At 48.9% G+C, this 21,873-nt stretch overlaps 1 protein-coding gene across 4 annotated transcripts in view; it reads right to left on the bottom strand.

Annotated features, from left to right (window-relative positions):
* Positions 1-7,155: 7,155 nt before the first annotated feature.
* Positions 7,156-21,873, bottom strand: part of LOC105488336 (retinaldehyde binding protein 1) — a 94,970-nt gene continuing 80,252 nt past the window's right edge. For 3 of the 4 annotated variants that reach the window (XM_071100712.1, XM_071100713.1, XM_071100716.1), the window contains 9 exons: positions 19,459-19,646; positions 17,618-17,740; positions 16,527-16,638; positions 16,135-16,263; positions 14,692-14,896; positions 12,633-12,811; positions 9,031-9,189; positions 7,987-8,097; positions 7,156-7,729 (listed from right to left, as the gene is read on the bottom strand). In XM_071100712.1, coding sequence (XP_070956813.1) covers positions 7,571-7,729; positions 7,987-8,097; positions 9,031-9,189; positions 12,633-12,811; positions 14,692-14,896; positions 16,135-16,263; positions 16,527-16,538 — 954 coding nt within the window. In that variant the 5' untranslated portion in view covers positions 16,539-16,638; positions 17,618-17,740; positions 19,459-19,646 and the 3' untranslated portion in view covers positions 7,156-7,570. The remainder of the gene's footprint in view (positions 7,730-7,986; positions 8,098-9,030; positions 9,190-12,632; positions 12,812-14,691; positions 14,897-16,134; positions 16,264-16,526; positions 16,639-17,617; positions 17,741-19,458; positions 19,647-21,873) is intronic. The other variant, XM_071100714.1, reaches the window with a different exon arrangement.

Here is a 21,873-nt window from a genome sequence, read left to right as displayed (position 1 = left end):
GGGCGTGGTGGCACATGCCTATAATCCCAGCTACTCGGGAGGCTGAGGCAGGAGAATCACTTGAACTCAGGAGGCGGTGGTTGTGGTGAGCCAAGATCGCGCCACTGCACTGCAGCCTGGGCACAAGAGTGAAACTCCCATCTCAAAAAAAAAAAAAAAAAAAAAAAGACTAAGTGAACATTTCCCAAGTTAAGATTATATTGGGTTGGTTGGGTGCTGGTGGTGGTTTCTTACTTGAATCTGTCTGAACCCAAGCTAAGGTCTCCCAGGACCAAGCACTGGCTCAGCCAGGAGGGTTGTACCAACCCCAAGAGACACTCACAGCTCCCTTCCCTCCTTGGCCACACAAAACCTTTGTCAAGTTAGGCAGGGTGGGGAGTGTTAGCTTTAGAAGTTGTGCATTAACAAGACCTAAAAATGCCCAGTGCCAAATTTCAAACTTCATCCCTCTCTGGTAAGCAAGCTTCCCCTCGATTCATATCCCCCACAAAATAGCCAGACTATTTTGGCCCAAGAAAACCAACTTGCAAAGAATACTACCTATGGAAAGACTACATGGAAGAGATTTCAGGTCCAGGGCATGAGGCCGGTCAGTGCCAGCTGCATGCCAGTGTGGTCAGGCAGGACCAGTAGCACACAGCTGCCCTCTCCTGAGGCAGCCGTACAGCATTTGTGTTCAGTGACACCTCACTCACTGCCCCAGTGATGCTATTTTTTATTTTACCTTTCATTAACAGGCCTCTCTGCTCTAGTCCTATGGGGAGTACTTTCCCTTGGTGAAGATGAAACACCTAACTGGATGGCCCTTCATATGACAGCCTCCCCTCCTCACCTCTCTCTTGGGTATCTTTAGAGGGAGTTCCATGAAAGTGCTGCCCTGTATCGGAGTGGTTGAAAGACATGACAGGCAATTTGGCCTCGGACTGGTGAACCCCTCCCCAAAGGTGCTAAGTTAAACACCTCTCTCCATGTGGCTTTGTGTCACCCACACCTTCCTTTTGATTCATGCTGCCTACCACATTTACCCCAGCATCTCTACTAACGACTGGTTTCCTCTTTTTTTTTTTTTTGAGATGGAGTCTTGCTCTGTCCCCCAGGCTGGAGTGCAGTGGCCGGATCTCAGCTCACTGCAAGCTCCGCCTCCCGGGTTTACGCCATTTTCCTGCCTCAGCCTCCCGAGTAGCTGGGACTACAGGCGCCCACCACGGCGCCCGGCTAGTTTTTTGTATTTTTTAGTAGAGACGGAGTTTTACCATGTTAGCCAGGATGGTCTCGATCTCCTGACCTTGTGATCCGCCCGTCTCGGCCTCCCAAAGTGCTGGGATTACAGGCTTGAGCCACCGCGCCCGGCCGGTTTCCTCTTAAAGTCATTTCCTCATCATCTGATGATAGTTGGTGAAATTAACCTGAAATATATGAAATTCTCATTTCATTGTTTCTTCTCCCTTCTCCTACCTGCACCTCTCCCACCCCCAGAAATAAATAAAACAAACATTGGAGACAAAGCATGAGTGGTAACAGAGCCAAAGAGATTTGGAGCCAGAGGTGCTGGGTCAGGGTCCCATCCTCGCCATTTCTAGCTCTTTGATCCTAAGCAGAATTTAACCTCTATTTATTTATTTATTTATTTATTTATTTTCCTATGGGAATAATTATGCTAAAAATGCCTACCTCAGGATAATTGAGAGGTTCAGATGATATTTTTCAGAGTGCCGTTGTTACTTTGGACAGTGGTTTTGGCTTTATCTGTTTGGTTGCCACTCATACGTCATCTCCAAGGTAGAAACTACTAGAAAAGTGTCTGACGTGGTCCAGCTCCACACCAAGGTATCTAACTGATGGACTTCGAGGAAAGTGGAGCCCGGCCTGGTTATACTTTCCAAAAACATTCCTGGGCTCAGAAGTGCTGAAGAGCCACGTTGTGTGCACCTTCAAACCCTCATCTTTGTCTCTTCCTTCTTCATATGTGGCCACCTTGAGAAATCAAGGTGTACTACGTATCCTGCCTACTGGCAAGGCAACTTCCGGGCACAGCCCCACAGCGGAAAAAGTTCTGGGACATTTAGCCTATCAGCTGCGGTCTTCCCACAGGGCTCCTGCAGCCTTCTTCTCTGTTCTCTGCTCACGTGCAAAGTTTGCCTTTAAACCCACAGATATGAATACTTACTAGAGTGGGTTCCTCCATATCCTCACCTCCATATGTCAACATACAGGGTTTAGGCAGTGCACATTTCAGACACCTGCAGGGAGGTAGACAACCACTGTTTTGTAGGCATTGATTGCCTTCTCTCTCTCTCTCTCTCTCTCTCTCTCTCTCTCTCTCTCTCTCCTCTCTCAGGGTCTCACTCTGTTGCCCATTTATAGGACAGCAGTAGTGTGATCATGGCTCAGGCAGCTTTGAACTCCCAGACTTGAGATCCTCCTGCCTCAGCCTCTAGTAGCTAAAACTACACTGCATTTGGCTGATTTTTTTTTTTTATAGGAACAGAGTCTTGCTGTGTTGCTCAGGCTGGTATTGAACTCCTGGCTTCAAGGAATCCTCCTGCCTCAGCCTCCCAAAGTGTTGGGCTTACAGGTGTGAGGCACTGTGCCTGGCCTGATTGGTTGTTTAATGTGCAGTCCCCTGGGGGTCTTGTTAAAAATGCAGATTCTGATGCAGCATGTCTGAGATATGGCCTTGGAGCTTGGGAGCTCTAAGGTCCAGCCCTCCTTGGACCACCCTTTGAATAGTGAGGCTCCAGGAGATCCCACAGGCTTCCAGATCTGACACTTCTGAGCTTCCTAAACTCCAGAGCCAAGCCCCCAACAGAAAGTGGGATCAGAGGCCAGGCATGGTGGCTCACACCTGTAATCCCAGCACTTTGGGAGGCTGAGGAGGATGGATCACCTGAGGTCAGGAGCTCGAGACCAGCCTGGCCAACATGGTGAAACCCCGCCTCTACTAAAAATACAAAAATTGGCCAGGTGTGGTGGCATGCACCTGTAATCCGAGCTACTCGGGAGGCTGAGGCAGGAGAATTGCTTTAAGCTGGGAGGCAGAGGTTGCAGTGAGCCAAGATCACACCACTGCACTCCAGCCTGGGTGACAGAGTGAGACTCCATCTCAAAAAAAAAAAAAAAAAAAAAAAAGTAGGATCAGCAGTGGTCCACTTCACCTCTTTCCCTGCTAGCTTGAATTAAGAGAAAGGTATGCTTCTTCCAGTAAGGCTTTGCCATGCCCCCAGGCAGCACTAAACTCCTCTACTTTCCCCTGGGTAAACCCGAGGCAGTGGCCAATCTCATTGAGAGGCTCTCTGAAGCTGGCGCCAGTTTCCTTCCTGAGACCTCCACCCACAGCTGAAATTGCCTCCAGACTCTGCTGTCTGCATTCTCCCAACGACCAAATTAGCATGGCAGAAATGCATCGCTGCAACCTTCCAACTCTCAAATTACTTTGATGAGGCAGAATCTCTGCCTCATCCCAGATGTCCCCAGAAAGGGTTGGGCGTGGTGGCTCATGCCAGTAATCCCAGCACTTTGGGAGGCTGAGGCGGGAGGATCACCTAAGGTCAGGAGTTTGAGACCAGCCTGACCAACACGGAGAAACTCTGTCTCTACTAAAAATACAAAATTAGCTGGGCATGGTGGCACATGCCTGTAATCCCAGCTATTTGGGAGACTGAGGCAGGAGAATCGCTTGAACCCAGGAGATGGAGGTTGTGGTAAGCTGAGATCTCACCATTGCACTCCAGCCTGGGCAACAAGAGCAAAACTCCGTCTCAAAAAAAAAAAAAAGAAAAAAACAAACAAAAACAAACAAACAAAAAAAACAGATGTCGCCAGAAAGGAAGTTGTTATGGGCACCAAATAGTTGTCATAAAATTCATATTTTGTCGTTCCTCTTCCCATAGCTGGTGGCCTTCAAAAGAGTATTTTATTGTCTCTCTCCAACAATGTGGGGGCCATTTGTAGGAATCACACACATAGGCAGCTGGGATTTTGTGAGGCTGAGCACGTCAGATTTTAACATTGGTGGTCTTCAAATACGTTTTCCCACAAGTGGAACCACCTCGGGCAAGGTCTGGCGCAGCCCACCCAGCTAACCCTCCTACCCAGTTTGTCCCTGGAGGGGCAGTGTCAGGGCACGGCCAGCAGGGGGCAGCGCGAGCACACAGTCAGAGCCGGCTCACAGGATCCCAACCCTGTAGCTTCTTCCTCAGAAAGCCACCGAGTTTTCTTATCAGACGGGGTCCTTGAGCTAAGGCCCAAGCCCTGCTGACCTTAGGGACGACCCCAGCATCCCATTCGGGTTTGAGTAGGAGCTAAGGCTGCCCCAAGAGTCTTCTGCTCAGCATGTGCCTGATTTCATTTATATATTTAGAGCTGCCACAAATTCAGAGTGGGCCTGGGCTGTGTCCAGGAGGGCACCTGGCATCTCGGGGCTGGGGGGAAGATGGGAGTCAGTGGACAGGGATCAACCAGTGTTTCCCTCAGATTTGGGACCCAGGTCTTGAGGAACAATTAGAACTATATCATGAAAATGTAAAAGATACCCATTCTTTTTTTCTTTCTTTCTTTTTTGAGACGGAGTCGCGCTCTGTCACCCAGGCTGAAGTGCAGTGGCACGATCTCAGCTCACTGCAACCTCTGCCTCCCGGGTTCAAGCAATTCTCCTGCCTCACCCTCCCAAGTAGCTGGGATTACAGGTTCCCGCCACCAAGCTCAGCTACGTTTTTTTGTTGTTGTTTTTGTTTGTTTGCTGGTTTTGAGACAGAGTTTCCCTCTGTCGCCCAGGCTGGAGTACAATGGCGTGATCTCGGCTCACTGAAGTCTCCATCTCCTGGGTTCAAGTGATTCTCTTGCCTCAGCCTCCCACGTAGCTGGGATTACAGGTCCCCGCCACCACGCCTGGCTAATTTTTGTATTTTTAGTAGAGATGGGGTTTCACCATGTTGCCCAAGCTGGTCTCAAATCCTGAACTCAAGTGATCTGCCCACCTTGGCCTCCCAAAGTGCTGGGATTACAGGCATGAGCTACCATGCCTGACCAAAAATACCCATTCCTTTTAATTATTTAATTCAGCCTCATCACCACCTCCTTCCATCAACACCTCCACGTGGGTCACCAGTGCCCTCCACCTTGGCAAACGCTAGTCTCTATTCCTTTCTCACAGGACCCCAAAGCACCATTGACAGTTCTCGTACTTGAAATACCTTCTTAGCTCCAGATGTTCCTAAGCGATCTCTCAGGGTGAGGCACTTTCTATCAGAGCAGCTTCACTCTTTTAAGTTGGTGTTGTGTTTTGTTTTGTCGATACAGGGTGTCCCTCTGTTGTCCAGGCTGGAGTGCAGTGGCTGGAGTGCATGGCTAACTGCAGCTTCGACTTCCTGGGCTCAGGTGATCCTCCCACCTCAGCCTCCTGAGTAGTGGGGACTACAGACGTGCACCACCATGCCCAACTAATTTGTGTATTTTTTGTAGAGGTGGGTTTCACCATGTTGCCCAGGTTGTTCTCAAACTCCCAAGTTCAAGCCATCCTCCTGCCTCGGCCCCGCAAAGTGCTGAGATTATAGGCATGAGCCACATGCCTGCCCTTTTTAGGTTTAAATACCAAGGTTCCATGTGAGATTTGGTTTGCAAAAAGGAAGCCTCAACTTTTGGGACAAAATCCTCACTGGTTGATCTCCTACCCTTCTGCCCATAATAATTTGCTATGATTCCTCCTCCAGCCTAGGAGTCCTATGTAAATACCATTTTCGTTTTCATGGATTTTATGACCATGGATTGTTGACTGTGAATGTTATAAAGAAGGCAGTTTCTTGGGTAATGAGCATACACTACAAACCCTAGCAGTGAAAGAAAGTATGTAAGGAATAAGCGCATATACCCACACACACATATATATATATTGACATGTACATGAACATGTACACAGCCTCACTGAAAAGCAAGAAGGAGAACTCTCAGTGGATCAGAGAAATTCCCAAAGGTGTGAAAGCAGACAGGACTGAATTGAATCCATAGTCCAGAAAACGGTTGGAATATCCTGCCCCAAAAGGTAGGTGCAGCACTTAGGGTGCTTCATACCCACAAAGAATGGAGGTGACCCTACAGGCAAGAGCAGACAAGTCTTGGGTTGATTGACTGGGACACCTTGGTGGGAACAACAAGGCCTCACCTACTGCCACTAGCCAGCCAGTGTCTGCTTCCATGTGGGAAAATGAGTGTAGCATCTTAGAAAAAGTATCTGTCAGTGCTTAGGAGACGCATGCCCAGAAGAAGCCAGCACTTCCCCAAGAGGGAACAGCACGCTCAGCAAACGGCATCTAACAGGGATTCTCACCTACAGAAATGAACACACACCTGAAAATCATCAAGCACTTGAGGAAAGCCAACTCCATAGAAGGAAAGCATTTGTATTTGTCAAAATATGCAGATTTGGGCCAGGCATGGTGGCTCACAACTACAATCCCAGCACTTTGAGAGGCTGAGGTAGAAGGATGGCTTGAAGCCAAGAGCTGAAGACTAGCCTGGGCAGTACAGCCAGAGCCTTATCTCTACCAAAAAAAAAAAAAAATGTAAAAAATTAGTTAGGTGCAGTGGCATGTGCCTGTAGTCCCAGCTACTCAGCAGGCTGAGGCAGGAGGCTTGCCTGAGCCCAGGAGTTTGAGGTTGCAGTGAACTATGATAGCACCACTGCACTCCAGCCTGGGTGACAAGTGAGACCCTGTCTCAAACAAAACAAAACAAAACAAAACAAAACAAAAAAACCCCGCAGATTTGGAAAGTGTAAGTTCATCACTGTAAAGTGCTTGAGAGTGAAGACAAAAAGAGAGCTTTAACTCTATAACTTGAGGACTGAGTGAGCTCGGAGAAGATGCCACCTATGAATCTAAGTAGAGCCGTCCATCCAGGCAAGGGGACGGCAGGAGACAGCGTTTGTTGGAGAGACCCCCTCTCCCGGACAGATGGAGGGAACGTGACTGCCACCCTGGAAAGAGGTCCGAGTTCCTGACCATCCCACACACGCGAGACTGTACCTCACCAAGGGGAGCAGGCCACCCCTGAGTGAAGCCACTTCCAGGCCTCCTCCACCCTGGAATTCTGTGTGGAAAACCCCTCGCCTGCCTAGAGGCCACCAGGACTGCTGTGTTTGCCAAATCATTTGAACATATGTCCTCCCTCTTTTATCTTCTTTTATTGCATTTTTGCTAGGAGTAGGGGATATTTTAACCCAGGCTCCTTGCCTGTTTTCACAGACTCTAAGTCGTAAAACTCTGTTACAAAGGAAATGATTGAGAAAACGAATTAGAGTCTTCGAAATACAACCTCACACAAAAATCACTGTCTTAAAGCTTCAAGGGCGGCTGGAAATATAACTACCCCCAGTTCTTCTTGTTCAAAGGAATTCCCCCTCCTTTATTCCCCATCCCCCACCTTGAGAACAGGGTGACATCTGAGGTCACTCAGGCTTAGGGAGTCTAAGGGGGGACCACAGTCATCTCAAGCAGCCCTTTCCTAGCCTTGGGTCCAGGACAGTTGAGGAGAGGCCCAGGCATTCTAACTACAGTTCAGCTGGCAGGACATGTTTTCAGAAGGCTGTGTTCTCAGCTTGGGCCCGGGGGCCAAAGAGCTGCTCAGCAACAGCTTTGCCATCATACTTGGGCAGCGTGCCCCCAAAGTCAGAGGGCAGGATGTTCTCATCAATCTCCTGGTAGAAACCAGAGAGGTCCTCCCCGTGGACAAAGACCTGCAGGGAAGCAAGGGAGAGAGAGAGCTGAGCAGGAGGAGGTGCCCTAAGGATGAGGGTTGAGGAAGGAAAGGGGCAGGAGGACAAAGCCCCATCGTGTGCAATCTTTGCCTGGCGACACCCCTCTCCGCAGGTCTCCATATTGGGTGTCAGTGGGATCCACGTAGCTCAGGACCATGGTAGAGTGTGAGGAGGGCTCAGATGGGGCCCCACCCTCGGCCCTCTTGTCTCATTGTCTGGGCGGCCCATGTACTCACCCTCTCAAGCAGCTTGCTCTTCAAGAAGGGCTTGACCACATTGTAGGTCGTGGTGAAGTACCATGGCTGGTGGATGAAGTGGATGGCTTTGAACCGGGCTGGGAAGGAATCCTGCAGTGACAGACAGACATCCCATTCCCCATGGCCCTGATGACCTCTGAGGCTCCCACTCATCCCTGCTGCCTCTCCTCATGGCATAGAACAGACTTGTCCAACATCACAGGGCTGCCCTGGAGAAGGGCCCACTGAAGGTCCTATTTCCAGGCCAGCAACTAGGGATCCCTGGCTTTACTGTGGCCCAGACTGCAGGGAGGAAGCCCCAAGATTCATATGACCCAACCCTCTCCCTGCTGATGCAAATAAAACCAGGAATTAGGTCAAGAAATGAAAGTAGCCTTTCTTGGCCTTTTGGTGAGTTGTTTCAAACCCACTTGCCTGCCGAAGGGACTGCAAACTACTACAAACCACAGGAACACTCTTATCATCCCTCATTGTCCATCAGCCCCTCCCACGACCTCCACCTCCCACCCCTCCTTTCCCAAATACACAGAGCAGATCCAAGATGGCTCTAAGAAAGGACTCCTGACATGTCAGCATATATAGGAGTGAATTATCAGAGGGCTAGTGATATCCCTTTCTCGGGGTGAATCCACATTCAAAGAGAGGCAGTGCGACATATGTGGACAGACAACATGGGATTACAGGTCAGAAGATGCAGGTTCAAGTCTGGCCTCTGCCACTTGATTGCTGTGTGACCTTGAGATGTCACTTAAATCTCTGAGCCTTCGTTTCCAGGTTTGAAAAATGAAGCAGGGAAGGAGGGAAAGAATGCTCTCAAGGAGTCAATGGAAAAATGAAAGTGAATACTTGGCAAACTGTCAATCACTATGCAAGTGCTTGTGGTTGGGACTGTGACTGTCACTGCTCTTTATGGCATGAGGTGGTCCAAATTCTCAGGTCCCTGCAAGCACCAGGAAAGGAGGCCCAGCCTCTCAGCCTCCCCAGCTGTGGGAGGCTCCTGTGGTATAGAGCTCTAAGCCTCACCTGGAGCATGTCCACCATCTTCCTGAGATCTGAGGTGCGGAGACTAGCAGCCTGCTGCATGGTAAAGCCCTTGAAGTTCTCAATGATGCAGAATCCATTAATTTGAGTTTCCTCATTCTCCAGCAGCTTCTCCAGGATGAAGCAATATGCCTGCAAGATCTTGGGCACAGAGAGAACAGGCTGTAAGACCTAACCCGCAACAATAATTAAGGCTTGAGGTCCTAAGGGGAGAGCTAATTGGTACATTCTTCATTCTTCATTGCTGCAGGCTTTGATCTCGGACATTCCACTTCTGCGAATGTATACCAAGAAAATAAGCTTGAATGTCACATCCATGGTTAGAGGCCAGAAGGTTTATCCCAGTACTCTTACAATAGTGCGAACATTGGAGACAACTTAAACGTCCAACAATGGGAACTGGTGAAATTATGGTACATTTGTGCCATGGAATGCTCTGGAACAATTAAAAACAATATAGAAGACTAATAATACAGGAAAATGTGCATGATGTATTATTGTAGAATATAATACCATTATTATAAGAAAAATGTGTGAGCTGGGCATGGTGGCTCACGTCTGTAATCCTAGCACTTTGGGAGGCTGAGGCGGGTGGATCATCTGAGGTCAAGAATTCAAGACCAGCCTGGCCAACATGGTGAAACCCTGTCTCAACTAAAAATACAAAAAAATTAGCTGAGCGTGGTGGCAGGCACCTGTAATCCCAGCTACTTTGGGAGGCTGAGGCAGGAGAATCACTTGAACTTGGGAGGCAGAGGTTGCAGTGAGCCAAGATCATGCCACTGCACTCCAACCTGTGTCAAAACTCTGTTTCAAAAAAAAGAAAAATGTGTGTGCATGTGTGTGTGTATGTGTGTGCATAGACGTATAAAAAGATTGAGGCCGGGCGCGGTGGCTCAAGCCTGTAATCCCAGCACTGTGGGAGGCCGAGATGGGCGGATCACGAGGTCAGGAGATCGAGACCATCCTGGCTAACACGGTGAAACCCCGTCTCTACTAAAAAATACAAAAAACTAGCCGGGCGCGGTGGCGGGCGCCTGTAGTCCCAGCTACTCCGGAGGCTGAGGCAGGAGAATGGCGTGAACCCGGGAGGCGGAGCTTGCAGTGAGCTGAGATCCGGCCACTGCACTCCAGCCTGGGCGGCAGAGCGAGACTCCGTCTCAAAAAAAAAAAAAATAAATAAATAAAAATAAAAAGATTGAAAGGATGTCAATAGTAGAGCTCTCTGGGTAGTAGAATTGCAAATGATTTAAATTTGTTTGTAATTTTTTTTTTTGAGGTGGAGTCTTGCTGTGTTGCCCAGGCTGGAGTGCAGTGGTGCCATCCCGGCTCACTGCAACCTCTGCCTCATGGGTTCAAATGATTCCCCTGCCTCAGTCTCCTGAGTAGCTGGGATTACAAGTGCCTGTCACCACACCTGGCTAATTTTTATATTTTTAGTAGAGGCAGGGTTTCACCATGTGGGCCAGGCTGGTCTCGAACTCCTGACCTCAGGTAATCCACCTGCCTCAGCCTCCCAAAGTGCTGGGATTACAGGCATGAGCCACTGCGCCCAGCCAATTTTTTGTATTTTCTAAAATGAGTAGATATCACTTATGTAATAAGAAAAAATATATATTTAAGTCTCTTCCTTAAAACACACAGATACGCAGGTGTGTGCTTCAGCTCTACAGCCTGTGTCTTATTTAATGGGAAAACACTACAGGCATCCTTACTAAGATCAGGAATTAGATAAGGATTTCACCTTCTCTGCCACCATTTAATTCCATGTTGAACGTACTAACCAATGCAATCAATTTGTTCGGAAAAAAAAAAAAATCAGGGGCATGAGAAGTGGAAAGGGAAAAGAAAAACTATCTCCTCTACTTACAGATAGTATTATAGTATACTTAGAAAACCCCAGAGAATCCATTATAAAACTAACATAAATTTTAAAAGAGTTCAGTAAAATAGGGGGACATACAATTAAAAAACAAAAACAATAACCTTCATTTATACAAACACTAACCAACTAGAAGATATAATGGAAGAAGGAGCCCCATTTTTAGCAATGACAACAAAATTAATACCTAAGACAAATTTAATGAGAACTGTGCAGGACATTGTGAGGAAAAAATTTTAAAAACTTTTTATTTTTCAGAAACAGAGTCTCTCTCTGTCCCCCCAGCTGAAGTGCAATGGCACAATCATAGCTTATGAAGAAACTTTTAAAACACTCCTGAAAACTCGAAAGTTGACTTGAATAAAACAGAAGGCATCTCACATTTGTAGATAGGACAACTGGCCAAGAATGTGACATTCTGAAAGAAGCCAGTTCTCCCCAAGCTTGTTATTTACGTTTAATATTATCCCCAAAAACATATTCCTAATATTTCTCCTAAAGCTAGACAAATTAATTCTAAATCATAGATCACAGGGGAAAATGAACATGTAGAAGTAGCTAGAAAAGCCCCCCAAAAAGCAAAGCAGTAAGGACAAAACTAGCCCTAACAGATCAAACATGCCACAAAATCCCTATCATCAAAACAGTATGATATTAGAGTATGAATAGATAAAGAGGCCAATGGAACAGAATAGAAAGTCCAGAAAGAGACCAAGTACACATGAAAATATAAAATATGATAAAGATGGCATTTCAAGTCATTGAAAAAAGATGGACTTTTTAATAAATTGTGTTGGCACAACTAGATAGCATTATCTAAAATTAGTTTGGGTTGGGTGCAGTGTCTCATGCCTGTAATCCCAGTACTTTGGGAGGCCGAGGTGGGCAGATCACTTGAGCTCAGGAGTTCGAGACCAGCCTGGCCAACATGGTGAAACCACGTCTCTACTGAAAATACAAACATTAGCGGGGCATGGTGGCGTGCGCCTGTAATCCCAGCTATTTGGAAGGCTGAGGCGTGAGAATCGCTTGAACCCAGGAGGAGGAGGTTGCAGTGAGCTAAGATCATGCCACTGCACTCCATTCTGGGTGACTACAGTGAGACTCCATCTCAAAAATAAATAAAATAAAATAAGTTTGTAGCAGGTTTTTTTAAAATTAAAGGAATATTTTTCAGGCTCAGTGGCACATGCCAAAGCTCTCCCAAGACAAACCCTAATTCCCTGACTTGGGGCAGCCCCCTTAACGGCTCAGACAAGCAAAATTGTGTACATATATAAGCACAAAGAACTCGGGCTCCTAAATAGACTGGAACCTGTGCTTTCCAGAATCTCTTCCAGCCTGTAGTCCACTAATCCTTGTTCTTTCTGTTGCTATCAGCTTTTAGCATTTGGCAGGGCAGCCCCCAGCTCGTGGCACACAGCTGTTACCCCCGCTTGGCACTTGGCTGGGATACCCAGGAAGAGCCATGTATTATTGACCATCAAGCCCCACCTGCAAAGCTGCTGGGTTTTCCAGCTGCCCTGGCACATCCTAGGACTTCTCTCCCTGCCTGGAAAGGACTTGGTGGCAGGTGGCTGCCCACCTTTCCCCCTCTACAGACCTTGCCTCCTGGGGAACCAGAAATGAGGGCTCAGTAGAGGCCAGGGTTGAGGGAGGGAACCCAACCCATGGGGTGGGAGCCAGGCAAGCCCCCACTAACCTCATCGAAGGTGATTTCTTGACTTTGCCAGTTCTCAATGTTGAAGAGCATGACCACTCGGCCATACTTGTCCCGACTAGAGAGGACACCAGGGTAGCCAGCTTCAATGGTACAGCGGACAGCCTCTGGGGACAGGCTGTCAAAGAGCTCAGGGTACTGCAGCCGGAAATTCACATAGCCTGGAGGAAGGAGAGCAGAGGAAACCCCTCAGGGAGCCATCCCATCCCTACCCCATCCCACCTAGTGGGACTCAGAGACCTGGCCTCCTGCCTGGCTCTTCCACATGTGTCCTATGTGTGACCAAGCTGGCTACTCAACCTATCTGAGCCCCATGTTGCCTCTCCAAAAAATGGGATCTCGATATTGGCCTATCTGTTCTAGATAGTCTAGATAGTGGCCTATCTCACCAAATTGTTGTGGCAATCAAATGATTCAAGGTGTAAACATCATCATAAGCTTGTGCAAACATGAGGCGTAGTCCTAAATATGAGGATAAGCATTACTTGTTATTTTCTTCCCCATGGGGACAAGGCACAGGGCACAGGATAAGCTGAGTGGTGAGGTGTGCACAGGGCTGGGGAGAAGCTCCCAAGGAGAATCCAAACCCCAAGCAGGACACAGAGCCCTTCCTGATTCCAGCAGCACCTCTACAGTCCACAAACTCCATCCTTACCCATCCTGAGCAGTTCCCCACCTCTGTGGCCTGCACCACCAAACTTGAGCCCCTAGAGGAGCTGGGTACATCTGCCGAGAGACCGCCACATCCACCTACTCACTGCTCTGGAACACTCCGGGCACCTCCCACACCCTGGCCCTTGTCTTTGCTGTTCCCTCTGCCCCGGCTGCTCTTCCCCACAGATATCTCATTTCCTTTAGGTTTTTCTTCAAAAATTCCCTTTGCACTGGGACTTCCTTGGCCACTTTATCTAAAACTTCAACCCCTCAAGACTTTATATCCACCTCCTTAATTTCTTTCCTTATTCCTTACCATTATTTAACCCTATATAATTTTACTTTATGTATTGGATATATCGTTTCCGCCATTAGAATATAAGTCCCACCAGGGCAGGGAACTCTTGTCTGTTTTGTCTCCACTGCATCCCTTGGCCTAAAACAGTTCTTGGTATAGCATGGCCCTGAATTACCATTTGGAGAAGGAAGAAGTAAGAAAAGGAAAATAATTAGCCTCCAGAGGGTCCGCTCAGACCCCATTTCCCTCCACCAGTGCCCAAGATTTGATTTCCTGAGGGACCCCCTTTTTTTTTTTTTTTTGAGATGGAGTTTTGCTCTTGTTGCCCAGGCTAGAGTGCAATGGCACGATCTCAGCTCACCACAACCTCCGCCTCCCAGGTTCAAGTGATTCTCCTGCCTCAGCCTCCCAAGTAGCTGAGATTACAGGCATGCACCACCACGCCTGGCTAGTTTTATATTTTTCGTAGAGGTGGGGTTTCTCCATGTTGGTCAGGCTAGTCTCGAATTCCCGACCTCAGATGATCTGCCCTCCTTGGACTCCCAAAGTGTTGGGATTACAGGCCTGAGCCACCGCACCCCGCCTATGATTTCTTGAGGCATCCTGTCTTCATCCAGCCAGCAGTGCCAGGGCAGTTCTGTCCCCGGGGCTCATTCCCAGGTCTGACACCATCTTCAGTTCCACTGCACATGGGGCTTAGGTAACTGCCTTCAGGGAGGCACTATCCACCTTCCTGCAGCATTCCAGAGCCAAAGCTTAGATTCTCATGGTGGGGTTCTGGAGTGGAAACTCCTCCCCTCGTCAACCAAATGGGGTACCCAAATTTTACTCATTGAATCCCAAGACTGAGAGAGAGTTGAGAGGACTCTGACCTCTAGGAATCTGCTCCTGACACACTTCACTCATTCATTCATTCATTCATTCGTTCATTGCCAGAGCTGACCCACTTTACAAGTCAGGATATGGAGGCTCAGAGAAACAGACTCGCCCACAGTATGGAAGCGGGCCTCTTCAGTGCCTGGGTGAGAGTGGATACCATCCTCATGGCCTCCCGTCCTCTCAGGGCCGTCCCTTCAGCGCGGGCCTCACCTCTGAGCAGCTCATAGGCACGGCCCACGTTGAACTTTCGCGCGCGGATGAAGCGCAGGAAGAAGCCGCTGTCCTTCTCTTGCACCCTCTCCGCCACGGCCACGGCCAGCTCCTCCCCCGAGGCCGCCTGCGCCTGCACCATCTCCTGCAGCTCTCGCACTGCCTCCTCCCGGGTCTCCTCTCTCTCATTCAGCTCATCCTTGGCCTGGAACAGGGTGGGGTGTGCATGAAGTTAGACTTAGGTGCGGGTGAGGGGTAGGACACACAGGTGATGAGTCTCCTGCCAAAGCTGAGGGGGCCCAGAGGTCTGCAGCTGCAGCCCTTGCTCTTCTGCCCCAGGGGCAGCATCTGTACTGGCAACACCTGAGATTGTTGTGTGTGGAGAGAATTCGGTCAAACTGTTCATCCTGGATATTTGCAGAATATGGCCAACAGTCTAAATGTTTCAAAAAATGACTGCCTACACTCACTAAGCCTTTGCCTAGCAACCTAAGTCCCTTAAATGCATTGTGTTTTTCAATCTGCCACAGACCATCATGGTTGGCGTTCTTATCCCCATCTCTCAGATGAGCAGACTGAGGCTCATAAAGGTGAAGATATTCTTGCTCAAGGTCACCCAGAGAGAAAGGAGTGGAGCTGGGACTCTTTTCATCACTTCACTCTGCTGCCTCCCAGGCTCCATTCTGATTTTTTCAAAAACACAGCTCTCCAGCAGATGGCAGCCTGCCGCCTGCCCAGAGCCTCACATTCCTCCCCTCTGCTGGGTCAGAACTCCTCCCCGCACCTCAGACAGCTCTCTCCTTGGACAGCATGAGGAGGGAAGGGAAAGGAGGGGGAGTAAAGTGTGAAGGAGCTAATAGCACCTTTCCCTTGAGATGCCCAAGGAAGCAGAGATGGAAGCTGGGAGCCCAGGCTCAGTTCAGTCACTTCTCATCCTCCCCGGCAGCCCTAAGACAGCTCTGTCAGCCTCCACAGAGCACAGTCTGACCATCTCTGAGCTAGTCCGCCAACCGTCTTTCACAGGTACAGAGGGCAAGACCCAGAGATGGAAAGCAATCTGCTCAAGGTCACACAGCAAGCTGAAAGTAGGTCTGGTTCTGGAACTCACGTCTCTTGCCTGTCTAGCAGGGGCAGCATTTGGATGCTTGCTCCCCGGGGCCATTTCCAAACCAATGCTCGTCATATTGAGTCTAGTTTAGAGGGCCCTAGTTCCAAGGCTCTGGGCTGTAGTATTGGGTTGGGCTGGCCTGGCTGGGTGTCTGGTCAACCCAGTTGCTGCCATAGCCGTGACCACCAGGAAGGACCCTAGAACAGGCCAGTCTATCAGGTCCAGGATGATCTGGAGTGCCAGGGCTAGACCCTTTCACAGAACAGAGAATGCGGTCATGTTCCCCTCATGTTGCCTCCCTAGGCTGCTCCTCCCTGCACTGTCAGCCACCTCACCTTCTGCAAGGTGTGGCGGGGCAGCTGGCTGCACGGGCCAAAGACAGGTCCATGGTCCTTGGTTGTGAGCTGCTCCAGTTGGGCACGGAGCTCCTGTTCCTCTTCAGGTACCATGCGGAACGTGCCCACCTGGGCAAAGAAAGGAAAAACAGGAAGAGCCAACCCCATCAGCCTGAGCCAGCCATGGGAATGGGCCTGTTCAGACATTTAATTTTTTTTTCCCAAGGTCATTGTTAAGCCTTCTCCTTTTGTGGGGGTCAGGACCCACACAGAGGTTATAGGAGTGTGTGCCTATATTCCTGGGCAGAGCAGAAGACAGAGAAGTGAGGAGGGAGGGAGAGGGAAGAGAGGGAAGGTGGGTGGAGGGGAGCCCTGGAGGACACGGTACTTACCCCTTCTGACATATTGCCTCTGGAAGACACAGAGTCCTTGGAAAAAGGAGGGATCTGCTTTCTCTGTCCTGGCCTCTCCAGTCAGCCCCTTCCCTAGGATAGGAAGTCAGGGCTGCAGGGGTTAGAAAAACCATTTTGTTATTGTCTCAGAATAGTGGATCTCAAACTTTCAAATGCATCAGAATCACCCAAGGCATTTGTTAGAAATGCAGGTGTCTGGGCCGGGCGCGGTGGCTCAAGCCTGTAATCCCAGTACTTTGGGAGGCCGAGACGGGCGGATCACGAGGTCAGGAGATCGAGACCATCCTGGCTAACACGGTGAAACCCCATCTCTACTAAAAAAAAAAAAATACAAAAAACTAGCCGGGCGAGGTGGCGGGCGCCTGTAGTCCCAGCTACTCCGGAGGCTGAGGCAGGAGAATGGCGTGAACCCGGGAGGCGGAGCTTGCAGTGAGCAGAGATCCGGCCACTGCACTCCAGCCTGGGCGACAAAGCGAGACTCCATCTCAAAAAAAAAAAAAAAAAAAGAAATGCAGGTGTCTGGGCCCCAGCTTCCATGATTCTGACTCTGAAGGTGCAGGCTGGGACCTAGGAACCTGCAATTTAAAACACTTCCTGGTGGCTCTGAGGGAGATGGCTCTTGGGCTACACTTTGGGAAACACTGTTTGGACAAGGCACAGACACAAATAGCTCAGTCCTCAGATGTTACAAGTTGGCCCTGCCAGGAAAAAAAGTCTGGCTCTATTCTCAATGACACGATCACTGCAGGATAAGGCAATCTCTCCTCTCTCCTGTGGCCATCCTTCTCCAGCCCAAAGGGGTCCCTCAGAAACTTCACAGCCTAGTGGATGGCCCTTTCCCCAGTGCATTCGTTCTCAAGATGGGTGATGACCAGTTACGTAAGTACGTAACCATGAAACTGGAAGTGTGTTCTGTGCTTTGTGATGCACTAAGTACTTTCAAATCCACTCTCTCAGACCCAGGGTCAGCATTATTATTCCCATTTTACATAGGAGGAAACAGAGGAGGGGAATAAATGACTTGTCCAAGGTAACACAGCCAAAAAATAGCCAGGGATCAGGACTCAGACCCAAGTTGTGACTTCCTGTCAGCACCAAGAGGCAGCCTGCTGTGGCGCAAAAGTCGGACCTGGGTTCAAGTTCTTCTCTTCCACTTGCAGGCTGTGTGATTTAACCTCAGTCTTGGTTGTTCCCTGTAAAGTGGGATGGAAGGGTGATGAGATGTAGTTAAATAATGGACACATAAGTAATGCTTGGTTACCAGAACAGATCCCATTCATGGCCCACATGACAACCTGCTTCCCCAGTGGGTATTTTCGGAGACAGCTCTTCTGTTTCCAGGTTTTCTCTCCTGCCTAAATGTCCTGCCTAAGTGCCTTCAGGAACCTTTCACCATCCTGCTCCTACCTGTGACCAGGTTCCATGGTCAGTTCAATCAGCTAGTCACAATTGGTAAGTGACAGAGCTGGGACTTGAACCTGTGCCTGCCTGACACCAAGTCTTTTTTTGACACCTAGAGCCAAGACATCTGCAGGCAAACTTCCTAGGAGAGCTGGCATCATAGAAACCTTTAAGGTTAGGGAGACCTGGGTTTGAATCAGGCTTTGTCAGTTACAACTTGTGTGACTCTAGCAAGTTATTTAACCTTTCTGGGTCTCAGTTTCCTCATCTGCAAAGTGAGGATAATAATAGTACCTACCAAAAAGAACTGTCATGAAAACCATATAATTTCTGCAATGCTCCTGGCACAGTGTCCTGTTCTAAAACATAGTTCCCCTTCTCTTTCTTAGCTACATATTGATCATTACCCTAACTTGCACAAAGAGACTTGGAGGACCCCCAAAGAGTATCTGAGGGTCCCCCATTTCCTGCTCCTTCCACTCCACAGCCCCAGCAAGCACAGGGAAGTTCTGGGGGCCATAATCCACCCACAGGAACCAAATCTAAGCCATCTTTCTGGCTGGTAGATGTCCAGATAAGTGGGCACAGAGATAGACAAACTGAAATGCTGCTGTGCTATCAGTTGGGTTTTGCTGGAACAGGAATGGAAATGGAGAGGCTGACAGAACTGCCCTGGGGAGCCCAGACAAAAGGGACAGTGACTGGACACCCGCAGCCAGTTGTGCAGACCATCAGAACGAGATCCGAGATCTTAGGAATACAGGGTTCAAGTCCGTCCAGGAACTCTTTTCTAAATATGCCCAAGCTGTTAACTTTGAGTTTTAAAAATACTGATTTACAAGCTGCACACAATGAAAAAATGCTTATCCCTCGCACCGTGCCAGTGCTGTTCCCTGCCATCTCAGGTTGCCAATGAAAATACAGAATGCCCAGTTAAATGTGAACTTTTTGTTGTTGTTGTTTGTTTGTTTGTTTGTTTGTTTTTCTGAGATAGAGTTTCGCTCTTGTTGCCCAGGCTGGAATGCAATGGTGCGATCTCAGCTCACTGCAACCTCTGCCTCCCAGGTTCAAGCGATTCTCCTGCCTTAGCCTCCTGAGTAGCTGGAACTACAGGTGCCCACCACCATGCCTAGCTAATTTTTTGTATTTTTAGTAGAGACAGCGTTTCTCCATGTTGGCCAGGCTGGTCTTGAACTCCTGATCTCAGGTGTTCTGCCTGCCTTGGCCTCCCAAAGTGCTGGGATTACAGGCGTGAGCCACTGCACCTGGCCTACATGTGAACTTTTTTAATACTAAAAATGTATTTGCTGTTCATCTGAAATTCACATTTAACTGGGTGTCCCGTATTTTTATTTGCTAAATCTGCCATCAAATTGGTCTGGCTCAACCTGAAGAATGGCCAGGTGGTTTCGGTTTTACAGGCAGCTTGGGATGTGGTCTCCCTGCTCCCCTGAGTCCTCACCCCAGTCCTGGGCTCCCTGGCCCAGGCAGGCCCCAGGTATTGACTTACCTGCCAGGTCGGCAGCTCCTCCTTGGGGCCACCTGGTACCTGAATGTCCTGGAGCTCTAGAGATTGCCTCTGCTGGAGGCGTGGTCCAGTCAGCAGGTTGGGATTAGTGTGTCATGAGGAACTTCTCACCGCCCACAGTTTCCGTTAAATCGGGCTCACAGGAGGCCCAGAGTGGGGCAAAGGAAGACCTGGAGAGAGATGGGAGAGGGGAGAGGCCTGGGCCTGGCTGGAGGCGCATCAAAGCCCTCTTTTGTGTGCGGCTGCTCTAGAGTTCCTGCTCAGCCATGTGGAAGCCCGGTCGTGGGGCTGGGATCTGGGCCAGTCCCATTCCCTCTTTTCCCTGCCCTCTTTCTCCTCAAGATCCCAGGGTGGGGTTGCTGAGAGAGCACCCCTCCTCCCCCCGCCCCAGGGTAACAAGAGGTGAAGGGAAATTGTACATGTGATTACATCTACAGTGGAAGCTCCAGCAAATCCAGGCCTATTGCCCACCCCTCTCCCAGTCAGCAGGACCTGGCATGGTAGTTTTCACCTCTGCAGTGAGTGGGATCAGTTGGGAAATGTGGCTGGTTAAGGCCAAGCAGGGAGAGGATAAGACAGGCCGAGCCTCCTTCTGGGCAGTGTGGTGCAGCGAATGGCATGCCTCGGAACCAGACTGCCCACTTATAAAGCCTCGCTGGAGCATCTTCTGGCCATAAGACGTGACTTCAAAACTCAGTGGCTCAGTCTCCTCCTCTAAGAAGTGGAGAAAACTAGAGGACCAGGCTCATGACTTTAGTGTGGATGAAATGGCAGTAAAGTGCTTATTTCAGGGGTTTAGCTGCCTGACACTTAATAAGTCCTCTGGAAAGGTCAATTACTCCGAATACAGAATCAATAGGCACCTAACTGGAGGGAACGTATTATTCAACCCTTTATACAGGAAGAAACCCCTCTGCAGCCTCTCAACGGGTACCTGCCCAGCCTCTGTTTCGCTATTCCACTGGATGAGGAGGAGGTGATTCCTGTAGAACATTTTTCCATCTAGGATTCCAAGGGCAGGAAGCTCCCTGTTTCCATTACTGAGGACTCTCCTTGTTTAAAAACTCAGTGTTGGTTTGAGCCCCAAGCGGCTTCCTGTAATAACCACCCTTGGTCCTAATTTTGCCTCCTAGAGGTGCCCAGGACAAGGTCAAACTCCCCTGCACAGGTCACTCTCCAGAATTCAACCCCAGAAGTGCTTTTTTATTTTCCCTGGACATAGTTCTTGCTTTTCCACCCATTCCTACTTTGACAGGTTTGGGATTTCTTCACACCTCCCCATTTCCTGCCGAGCCCTTCCTCCAAAGCAGGCTACAATGCCTGGTGCTTAGATCTTGGGGTACACTTCAGTCACCTTGAGCTCTTTGTTTCCAACAGCTCTTTCCCTGGGCTCCTACTCTGGCTGCTCTCTGGGTCTTGGGCTGTTTCTGTCCCAAGTCCTCTGTGGAGCTGGGGATCCTTCATTTATGTCATTCTTCTTCCTGGTGGTCTAGTCCTGTGCTGTCTTATACAGTAGCCACTAGCCACACGTAGCTTTTCATCATTTGCAATGGGGTAATGCTAGAGATTGGGTCTCACTAAAAAAAAAATTTTTTTAATGGGGTAATACGACCCAAGAACTAAATTTTTGGTGGGGGCTGGCAGGGGACAGAGTCTCACTACGTTGCCCAGGCTGGAGTGCAGTGGTGCGATCTCAGCTTATTGCAACCTCTGCCTCCCAGGTACAAGTGATTCTTGTGCCTCAGCCTCCCAAGGAGCTGGGATTATAGGCGCGCACCACCACGTCCGGCTAATTTTTGTATTTTTGGTAGAGATGGGGTTTCACATGTTGGCCAGGCTGGTCTTAAACTCCTGAGTTCAAGTGATTACACCGACTTGGCCTCCCAAAGTGCTGGGATTACAGGCGTGAGTCATTGTGCCCAGTCTCACATTTTTAAATTTATTTGATTTTAATTAACTTAAATGTAAATTTAAAAACTAATACTGGATTCAGTTTTTTGAAAACTTGTAAGTAGGTTTAGAACAACTTAGATGTGTGATCCTATTTTTTTCAACTGTAAATTTTGTGATGAAGTATTTCTCATAAGAATTTAGATTCCCAAGTGAGATGTGCTATAAAGTACCTAAAGACTTAGTACAAACAAAATAATGTAAAATATCTCATTAACACTTCTTATAAGGCTTAATGTTCTGAAATTATCATGATCATGTTTGTGATATATTGGGTTAAAAATATATTAGAGTTTGTAATCCCAGCACTTTGGGAGGCCAAGGCGGGAGGATCCCTTGAGGTCAGGAGTTTGAGACCAGCCTGGCCAACATGGTGAAACCTAGTCCTTGCAAAAAAAGCAAAAATTAGCTGGGCATGGTGGCAGGCACCTGTAATCCCATCTATTC

This window comes from Macaca nemestrina, chromosome 7 (assembly GCF_043159975.1).
Source record: "Macaca nemestrina isolate mMacNem1 chromosome 7, mMacNem.hap1, whole genome shotgun sequence".
Lineage (NCBI taxonomy): Eukaryota > Metazoa > Chordata > Mammalia > Primates > Cercopithecidae > Macaca > Macaca nemestrina.
This window is presented reverse-complemented; position numbering and strand designations above follow the sequence as displayed.